This window comes from Hydra vulgaris, chromosome 01, assembly GCF_038396675.1.
Source record: "Hydra vulgaris chromosome 01, alternate assembly HydraT2T_AEP".
Taxonomy (NCBI): domain Eukaryota; kingdom Metazoa; phylum Cnidaria; class Hydrozoa; order Anthoathecata; family Hydridae; genus Hydra; species Hydra vulgaris.
Genome location: NC_088920.1, coordinates 32,121,375 through 32,132,012, shown reverse-complemented (window position 1 = coordinate 32,132,012; position 10,638 = coordinate 32,121,375). Strand labels below are relative to the sequence as shown.

Genomic DNA, 10,638 nt, shown 5'->3' with positions numbered 1-10,638 from the left:
TCATGGCGAATTTGGAAATCACTTCACCGTAGCACAACTTTTTGGCAAGATCATGCTCAATGGAAATAACCAGAAGATTCATGAGTCGTTCTTGGCTCATTGTAGACCTTAAAGCTGTATTAACTAAAGCAAGCTTACTAAAGGATCTCTTCAACACTTACTAAAAGAAGCTTATTAAAAGATCATCTTCAACACCATCCCTGTTTCTGTTGCCTTCCGCAACAGAAACAGGGATGGTGTTGAAGATGCGCAGCAAAATGCAGACTGATTCGAAGAGCGGCTATAGATCTTTCTGGTATATTCCATTCAATAACGGCATGGAAGTGAGAGATTCTTTTGGATCAAAAAGATTGGATCGCTTCAGAGCATCGAGGGGGCGGACCTCTTCAATAAGTTTCTCTTCCTCAACATCGGTCGCGTAGATTTGTGCCAAGAGCTTGCATTTCTCCTCCAATTGGATAGGTACTTCAACACTTTCTTCTGATTCTTCTTCATTTGACATAACAAGAGATTTCAATGACCACAAGAACGAAAACATATTCGTCGTCTTCTCAGCAGCTTGGAATCTATCGCTGACCTGCTGAATAAGAGTATCAAGAGCGGTATTGAATACGCTCACCTCAAACTCTTTTGCTTCGTCTTCATGGAAATGAGCGGTGTTCCTCACCTCTTCGTGAAAGGTCTTCCTTTTTTTCGTCCTCTTCTTCACAAATTCTGATTGAAAACCAAAAGAAGCAAGACCAGATGCTATCAAACGTGCCTCATTAAGGATGCTGGTCCAAGATGATCTCAGTCGATTTAGATCTTCAATAAGAGTCTTGATGAGTTTCATCTCGTCGTCCAAGGAGATATTTTCTGATTGGAGTGCAAGGCTCACGTAGTTGATTGATTGAAGAGTTTTATACCAAAAGGTTGTCATTACGATGAACTCGAATGAATGAACCCACTTCTCCAGAGATTTTACTTCATTCAATTGATCAGCTGTTAGATCAAAATCGCGGAGCTTTTTCAAAGATTCGAGGAATTCTCTGGATCGCTTGACTAACGGCTTCACGGCCTCGATTCGCGCACTCCATCTGGTTTGCGACGTTTGATGAAGGGACAAACCAGTGGTTTCAATCAAGACTTTCCACCGACTAGGGCTTCGACTGAAAAGATTGTAAAGTGACTGGACTCGGCCAAAGTAGTTCTTGACTTCAACCGAAGATTCAGCAGAATGAACACCAGCAAGGTTGAGACTATGAGCGATGCATGGCATATAGAGAGCTTGAGGATTTTTTTGCAGTATAATCGCCTGTACTCATTTGTATATACCGGACATGTTCGCTCCATTGCCATATCCTTGACCTTGCAGTTTTTGAGATCGATTCCATTTTGTTCTAAGACGTCCATAATAAGCTTGGCAATGTCAGCACCTATCTTTTTTTCAAGATTCTCGACCCTCAGAAAGCGCTCCTTCACGGTCCATCTTTTGTCAGTACCAAAGTATACAAAGCGGAGAACAAAGGTGATTTGCTCGGTGTGAGAGACGTCCGGAGTCCCGTCCACAAGAATGGAATAGTAGATGGCCATATGAGCTTCGTTGATGATGGCACCGTGAACGATTCCTCCGCACTCTTTGATGAATTCATTTTGAGTTCTCTAGCCCAAGTAATGGGCATTCATTTTGTTACCTTCTTGTTGGCAGCGGGAAACTTCTTCTAAGTGTAGTTGGAGAGTCTTGTTGTGTTTGGCCAAGAGCTCTAGAGTAGCTAGAAAGTTGCCATTGTCGTCTTCTCCAATCATTTTTGATGAACCTAAAAATTATAATAATAAGACAGATTTATTTAAAACAATAAAGAAGCATTTGTTTTATTTTTGTTTTATTTGTTTTATGATGATTCTATGATGATTTTATATTATGATTTATGAATATTATAACATATTTATTTAAAAGAATAAAGAAGGATTTGTTTTATTTAATGATTTCCAAAATATCTAGTTAATCTTATAAATATAAGCTAAATAGATTTAAAGATAGTCGGTATCACAATAGAATAATTGTAAATAGATTTACCTCTGAAACTAAGGTTTCGTGACGCTAAAAAAAGAGTAACCATCTAAGATGCATTGTAGAACTTCACGCCACCTGGCTGCTTCATTTCTTATCGAGTTTTCAAGAGCTGCATCTATTCCGCTTTGATTTTCTAAGATTTCTAGCGCCGTTTTCCATTCTATGTAAAAGTTTCGATGCTGGGCGTTATTCTGGTGACTTTTGACTTTCTCAGGTAGCTTGTGCCAGTTGTAGCTTATTCCATCATTCCATCTTAGAAGGTGCGACTGGTGTCCGATCCCAAAAGATTGTTTGCTTCCAAACAGAGAACACGGAAAGCAAATAAATGATTTCTTAGATACACTCCAGACCAGCCAATCTCGGCATGTCTTCTCCCCGTTGACAGAAGTTTCGTAGAAAATTGATTCAGGAACCTTCTTCTTATTAGAATCTTTCGGGAAAGCTGAAGGATTTCGAGGAAGCCCCTGTAGAAGCACAGAATCTCTTTCCACTTTGGAAAGATGTGCTGCCCACAAAGCAGGATCATTGGAAGGAATGGTAGCGATGGGTTCTTCTGTTGACAACACCTGAGAATGAATTTTAAAAAATCTTATTTTATTAGCTTAAAAGTTTATTAACATCATTTCTTTTAAAGAGGTAGAACTTACCAAAATATTCTCTTCATTCACAGCTACCATTCCAATTTTTGATAGGGGCTCTCCCGAGCTTTCAGAAATGTCAGTGACATCGTTTTCAGTTCCACCTATAAAAATAAGTTTAAAATTTATATAACATTGAATTAATCAAATGGGAAAATATCCTTTCACGGGGAAAACTATTTACTACTTGAATCGATTGACTTGGCAGGAAAGAGTTTGAAGCAGTAGGACTTTCATCTTCTCCTTTTTTTGTAACTGTAATACCACAGTCTTGAAGAGTGCGTTTGTTCTTTTTCTCATTCGCAGTTCTTTGAGCAGCATTCTTTCTTATTTGACAATCAGAATCTTTCTTTTTAAAACCAGACATGTTTTAATTCTTTTTGAAACAGCATCCGCTCATAAGCAAAGAACTGTTTGAATTTCTTCTTGATTGGGTCTATCAGACTATCACATCGATATCACGTGTTTCAAAGTTGTTTCAAATTTGAGAGATTTTTAAAATTAGAGAAATAAATTTAATAAAATTGTTTTAATATTTTATATCAATATCAAACTACTTGGATTTAATCTAATCTCTTTTTTTAATAAAGTAAAAAATCTCCGTTTTTAATTGAATAAAAATCTCCGTGCACTAAAGTTATTTTAAACATTTAATTCAGCGGGTTGTTAAATTAATCATTAGTATTCACTTTATTTGCGAGTTTCCGCTATATAAAAAGAATCGCTTTATTTAAAACTAATGTTTTGAAAGTAATGCTAATTTCTTAGTTTTAAAGCATTAATTACTTTTTTTATTTAAAAAGTCCAATTATGAAGCACTTCATTACAAAGTTGAAAATTTAAACTAAAAAAAATATGACCGGCCAAAATAAGCAATTGACCGTCTATTATATGTTTTAGCTGGTCAAATTGACCGGCTGCTTTCGATTTGTTATTTTCCACGCTGCTTCCCAGTACTTCATCTTTTTTTTAAATAAACATGAAAAAAAAAAAAATTTATATTCGGCTTCGTGCGCCCCTGTCGACCTGGCGCCCGGGACAAAACAACCCAGTAGACCCCCCCCCTCACGGCGGCCCTGCTTTGAGTGACAAGATAATGTTTTCATATTTTTGACATGAACAAACATTTCTAGGCATTAAGTTTGATAAAAGTATGTGGCCTGGTCTCAAGCTAGCAAACTTGGATTTACTGATTAAAAAATCAGTGTGTTCGTTTTTAAATATTTGATATGCTTTATTTATATTCATTGTTAAATACCTTTTTTGCATTTTCTTTTGTTCTCAATCACTTCTTAAAACAATCGTATCTCTTATTCCAGGTGCCTGACGGAATATACACCATCTTGTTCAAAAAAACTAATGACGCATAGCTTCGTTTCATCATTAAGAGCATGAGGTCCATGTGTTGGTTGCATATCTGGTAAATCTTTGTTAAACTGAATTGCAAGTTGTTTAAAAACAGTTGCTTTACTAAGAGGAGAAGTTGGAAGAGCACGTATTGCTTTTTTAACAGCTTTACCAAGTGTACAAGATGATTTGTAAGTAGGAGAAATGTTAGATATTATTTTAGATGAAGAAACTCGACTCTTTTTTTTTTCTTAACTTGTCCTTTAAACGTGCTAATTCAACATTAGAATTTCGTTTTTCCTTTTTACGTATAAGGTCCTTTTCCTTTATAAAATCCGGACCAAATTTTTGCATTTGTCTTTCTCTATACTTTCTCTAGAGTTCAGCATTTGTCAGAGGCATTTTCATTACTTTCAACAAAAAAATAAACAATTTTTTTTGTGAAAGTTTACTCTTTATAAGAATTGTATAAACAATAAACATTCAGAATAACTTCAGCAATGGAAAAACTAAATAACAAAGGTGTTAGTAAAATATGTCCACATATTTTCCGGTACACCTTTAAGTTTAATAAAAAAAACAATGTTAGTTATATTAAAGAAGGTTTCAAAACTTATATACAAATAAAAATAAAAAAAATACTACAAATGTTAAACCAACATGTTTTTGCGTAACATTTTTATAAAAATTAGTCTTTAAAAAATCTAATTTTAAAAAATGTCACGCCGTGTCGTCACAACGTGACATAAACTTAAGACACTTAACACAAAAACTAAAAATATTTAAATTTAAATATCTATTGATATTTATTGCCCTATTTTAGTTACATGTAATTTATAAATATTTATTTAAAATAAATAAATATTCTTATGCTAGAATGAAAAATGTTACTATTAGTGTCACGGCGTGACAAACTTAGAGAAGACCAAATAGAAATTTCTCAATGAAAGACTATTTAATTATTATAATAAATTTTCTATTTGAAAAGCAAGAGCCCCATCTATATTTTGCGTGAGACAAATCTGCATAGAAATTTAAAAAAGTTACAAAAAAAGAAGGTTTCAAAATGATTTACTAGAAAAATAATTTAAATTTGAAGTCTAAAAAATTTTGTTTAAAGTTTAAGCATCAAATCCTAAAATTCTTCGAAAACCAATTCTACATGTTACATGTTTTTAGAAACTACAAACCTTTAACTTTTGAATGATACATTTAGTTTTTTATTTTCTAGGATTTGAAATTTATATTAAACTTTTTGCACAACGTGAAATAGCCCCTACTGCATAATCCTTCTATATCATATAAAATCTCTTTGCCAATCAGGGAATATTTGGAGAGTTTGAATGATTAGATAAAAAAAATTTATAGACCTAAACACACGGCAGATATATCGAAAATAAACACTATGGTTTATTAAATGCGCTACCTTCTAGAATAGTCCAATGAAGTATTTAAAATTGGTTAAAATTTAAACTTAAATTATTTTTTACACGTGTTGTCAAACGAAACGGACGCGTAAACGAGTATGAGCAGATTGTACAAGACAAAGCATACAATCCACGCATGAATAATATCTTTTTTAACAAACTTGAATTCTTTAACTTAAATAAATATTAAATCAAAATAAGTAATTAATGTAACATGTTTATTTACAATGTTTTTCAAATTTGTCGAGTTTTTCCATTTTTTAATCATTCTGAGGCAGAATGCGACACATTTATTTAATTATTATGTTTTTAATGTTACATATATAAACGTTTTAAGCAACTATGGTTTACCCTGTGTTAATAGGGATGTCGATTCTCGGGTACCCGTAAAATGGTTGGGTACCCGGATACCTACTAAAAAAACCATAACTGAATCGGTGAAAAGAAGAACAGTACTTGTCCAATATTTTCATTTCGAAATAATCAATGTTTAAGTTTTAAACATTTATAGTTTATAAACTATTTACTTTGTATGCAAGTTATTTTAGCAGGTGTTTACTTCCATTCCCTAAGGACCTGTTAATATAGTGGTAGTTCATAGAAAAAAAGTTGTTCTTGCTACAAAAATTAAATAAAATCATCGGACAAGTACTATTATTCCTCACAGCCAAATTTTTACGAATTAGAAAATAAAAAAACTGCGAACTTTTCGTGAAAAGCTATTCTTTATTAAACAAATAAGTATTTAAATTAACAAACAATAGTCATTGCAATAAAAAAGAAGTTAAATATCTTCTTCCACGCTGCCGGTTGTTTTCCTGGAATTTATATTTTTATAAAACTCAGCAGCGTTTGTGGGTATGTAACGTTCCAGCTTTTTAATATAATTGATCTTTTTTTCGTTTATTGCAACTGGTTCCTGATAAACTTTATTGGTGGGTAGTTATTGCTCAACTCGATTTACAAGTTTAAAAGATCTGGAACATAGTCCATCAATAAAGTCATCTGTTGTCACATACCCAGGCATTGCACTGTCATAAACAAACATTTTATAATCCGATACAGAAAATGCACGATCGCGTATGTTGTATCTGATGGGTTTTGGGGCTTTTTTATAAACAGTAGGCCACCAATCTTTGAAATTTAAACTGTTCTCGTGCGTGATCTTCGCAACCGTAAATGGTTTGGAATTTTTTTGCAACTGACTATCAAATCAGTATACTCATCCACAAGGTAGATGTAACTATGGTTTCGTATATTTCTTTTGATAGTACCAAAGTCTCTATCACAGGGAAGGAATGAGTGTCCCCTCATAGAAAATCAGTACAATTCCTGGACAAATCTACTTTATGGCAAAAAATAATGAAAAAAAGGTGGACCAGTATTATTTTTGTAGTACATAAAGAGATCGACATAAGCTAAATGAAATTATGAAAAAAAGTGTAAAGAACAAAAAATGGACTAGTAGGGGAGACCGGGGCTAGTTGGCTCGGTTTTTACTCTATGAGCTCTGTAGCCCTAACAGCACATTTTTTTGAAAATATTAAAGTGTGGTCTCAAAGAGTATGAATTTGGGTAACTTATAAAATTTGCATTCATTAACAAAAAAAAATTCTTGGGGCTTTCCCGGGCCTTTAAAAAAAAATAAAAAAAAAATGCGCCATTTTACCCCACCACGGGGTAAGTTGGCACAAACTATAAAAATAATTTTTAATGTACTATTAAATGCAAAATTAATAGATATATTTTTACTATTAATTTTGACAACAAATTATATTAATAAGCCAAAAGTTCATATAAATAAGCCAAAAATTTAAAATTTCTTTTAGCTGGTACCAAATATTAGTTCGTATAAAACAAAACAGTAGCCCACTTTTTATCTGTAAAAAAATAAACTAAAAAAAATTTTTTTAAATTTTTTTGTAAGAATAAATTTTTTCAATATTGTTAAAAATTAAAAAAAAAAAATTAATTTTATAAAAATATAAATTTTTTTCCATAATAAATGCAATGAGCCAACTTACCCCGTGAAAATTTTGCCAACTTACCCCGAAAGCCTTTTTTTCAATCAACAGTCTATAGATCCTGAATAACGGCAAAATTGAAAAAAAGTCTGACGGGATATAGTAAACCAATTGTGACTGGAACTTATAAAATATATTTTTTTTCATAGGAATAACTATTTTTGTTTGTAAAGTAAAAAAGAAGCGATGTTCCAAAAGTTACGTTTTTGTCCAAAAAACACATAAAACTTAATATCTACCATGCGCATGCGCGAATCCAGACAATATTATTGTGAACTATGAAATGATCAATCAGGAAAGTTCTGTGTAATTTTCGTCACTTTCTGATGAAAGAATCTGAAGATAAACGCAGTTTGTCAACTTACCCCTGCGGCCAACTAGCCCCGGTCTCCCCTACTGTTCTTCTTCTCGCCAATACAATTTATATAAGTTGTTTTATAAACAGTCAATAAAAACTTTTGATTCAATGATGTCATTTACTTAGAGTTGTTCTTTTTCACTTATACTTAATTTTTATTTTACTTTTAGTCTCCAGGTTATACAAGTCCATTTAAAAATGTTAGCATGTTCAAATTTTGCCAAATATCCACGCCGTTGATTGAACACTTGACCAGCAGTCGATAAAGCGCACTCTGATAGCACTGAAGTTGCAAGTATGCATATGTGCTTTATAACTATATCTTCTATCTTCCAGGTTTTGAAAGAGTTTTTTCCGAAAAACAAATTAATAAATAAGTTGAAGAGGCTCCCATTAATGTAAAGAAAAACATTGTACAATGGAAAAATAATCATTGAGAAAAATTAAGTGGGTATCTGAATCAGAAACTGAAATAATTTTCCGAACGTTATGTTGAATGTTCTCAGAAATTCTGATCGTTATAAAGAAATGATAATTATTGAAATTTTTATCAACAAAATCTTCTATAACATACCAAGTTAATTTTTATAATACAACTAATGATTTTGAACTTTAAAAAAAAAGAAATGAGTTTAAAATGTTACCCAGGCAGTAACCAACGGGCAGCTACCCAAGTTCCCTGGTACCTGTCGACAGCCTAATAAAGAGCATTTCAGCCTTATATTTAGGGTAATTTTTAAATGTATAATTTAAGAATATTTAAAAACTTTAGGTGTTTATAACTTTATTCCGCGTTCAAGTTAAATCATTTTATTAAAATAGCTATATTCTTTGTAATTTATTGATTTGAAATTTTCTTTTATTACACTGGTCAACAAAAAAATACTTTTTGAATGCACCATGAATCTAAATAAATTTTTCTTTACCAATTTTTTGCGCTGATTTCAAATCTGCTTTTAGTTTTCTTCCAGCACGTCTAGTTCTTAAGATATTTAAAATTTTAATTTTTGGACATTCTGTACTATTTCTGTATCCCCATACATAAACATCAATAAACTTTCAATATTTCAAGCACCACTTATGTTTCTATACAATTAAGTCAAAGTCTCTGTTACTAGGTTTATTCTTAAAAATTTATACACATTTAATAGTTTAAAGACTGTTGACTAAAGCATATAAATCATTTAAAATCTCTGTAAATATGACTTCCTTTTGAAGACTTTTTCTGGTTCATCACGATAAAGCATCCAACAGTAGTCAGCTAACATGCTTTCATTCCAGAATCCTTGGTAACGCTTTTCCATCACTTAAATATCTTGGTGGAATCGTTCACCTTGTTCATCACTCACAGCGCCCAAATTTTTAGGAAAAAATGCCAAATCCGAATGCAGAAAATGCATTTTCAATGACATACAAAAGCCCACTTTTTGGAACAAATCGAGTAGCTTTTGAATACAATTTTCACATTCAAACAGTTTGTGATTCCCCAAGAAGTTCTTACAAACCCATACAAACGCTTTCCACGCTTCTTTTTTGTCGGAAGTAAGTGACTCTTCAAATCCAGAGTCTTTCAAAACCTCTCGAGTTTGGGGTCCGACAAAAACGCCTTCTTCGAGTTTCGCTGCACTAATTTTGGGAAATTTTTCAACCAAGTATTGAAAACCCGCTGATTCAGTTTTACCTAATGCTTTTACAAAGTTTTTCATCAAACCAAGCTTGATGTGAAGCGTTGGAAGAAATATTTTGTCTGGATCAACCAGCGGAATATGGTGAACGCTGCTTACACCCGGTTCGTATTCAGTTCTCAACATTCAACCACGTTTTACGTAATGTTCGTTCACAGCACGACTATCCCATAAACAAAGAAAGCAGCAGAACTTGGTAAACCCTGTTTGCATACAGATTAACATACCAATCACTTTCAAATCACCACAAATGTTCCACTGGTGAGTTTTGTAATCAATAGCGTCTAGTAATATTTTCATATGTTTCATTCATGAGTTTCATTCAAGTGTACGGAATGAGCGATTGGAATACATGGCTTCTGATTGCCAATATGCAACAACACGGCCTTCAAACTCCTCTTGGATGAATCAATGAAGAGGCGCCAATCACGAGGCGAATGCACTTTGGATAAATTTTTGAAAAGACCATTGACATTATTGCAGTAGCACAAGGGTCCATCAATGATGAAAAACCTAGATAAATCGTTGTTGCGCTTTCGAAAGTGGGATACTTTGACACCAACTGCTAACAAATTCTTTTCTTTCAGTCTTGACGCTAAAAGTTCAGCTTTTTCCTTGGAAAGGGACAAGTCTCTAACCAAATCATTCAGTTCACCTTGTGTGAAAACTTTGGGCTCTTTGCCGTCAATATCTGGATCAAACTTAACATCAGCCGCATCTTGACGTTCAACATCAACAACACATTCGTCTTCAACAGAGTCTTATCCATCAGCTGGTGGTACTGGAATGAGAAGGGTACTGTCATAAGGAACAGGCCTCATGGCCGAATCCAAATTCGGGTACACAATTTGGTGCTTATTTTTCGACGAAAATCCAGCAGTATTAACAGCGCAAAAATAGCAGTCATTGTAATGATCTTTTTGGTTCCCTCCAAATCATCGGTATAGCAAATTGAAAAGAAGACCTTCGTTTGTTGATCCAATCTCGTAATAAGATGCAATAACTATAAAAAGCCACAAGTTTTATCTTGATCTCCCAAAGGACAACCAAAATACAGCTTGTAAATTTTCGAGATTTCTAGAGTGATTTTCTTTCGCTGCCCTGAC

The 10,638-nt window shown here is 33.2% G+C and overlaps 1 protein-coding gene across 1 annotated transcript; it reads right to left on the bottom strand.

Moving 5' to 3' along the window:
• Positions 1-1,641: 1,641 nt before the first annotated feature.
• On the bottom strand, positions 1,642-3,058 carry LOC136074336 (zinc finger MYM-type protein 5-like). Its single transcript, XM_065786642.1, has 4 exons — positions 2,893-3,058; positions 2,701-2,795; positions 2,097-2,619; positions 1,642-1,796 (listed from the first exon to the last, which is right to left on the bottom strand). Exons 1-4 carry the CDS (start codon positions 3,056-3,058, stop codon positions 1,642-1,644), a joined length of 939 nt encoding a protein of 312 aa, XP_065642714.1.
• Between the last annotated feature and the right edge of the window lie 7,580 nt (positions 3,059-10,638).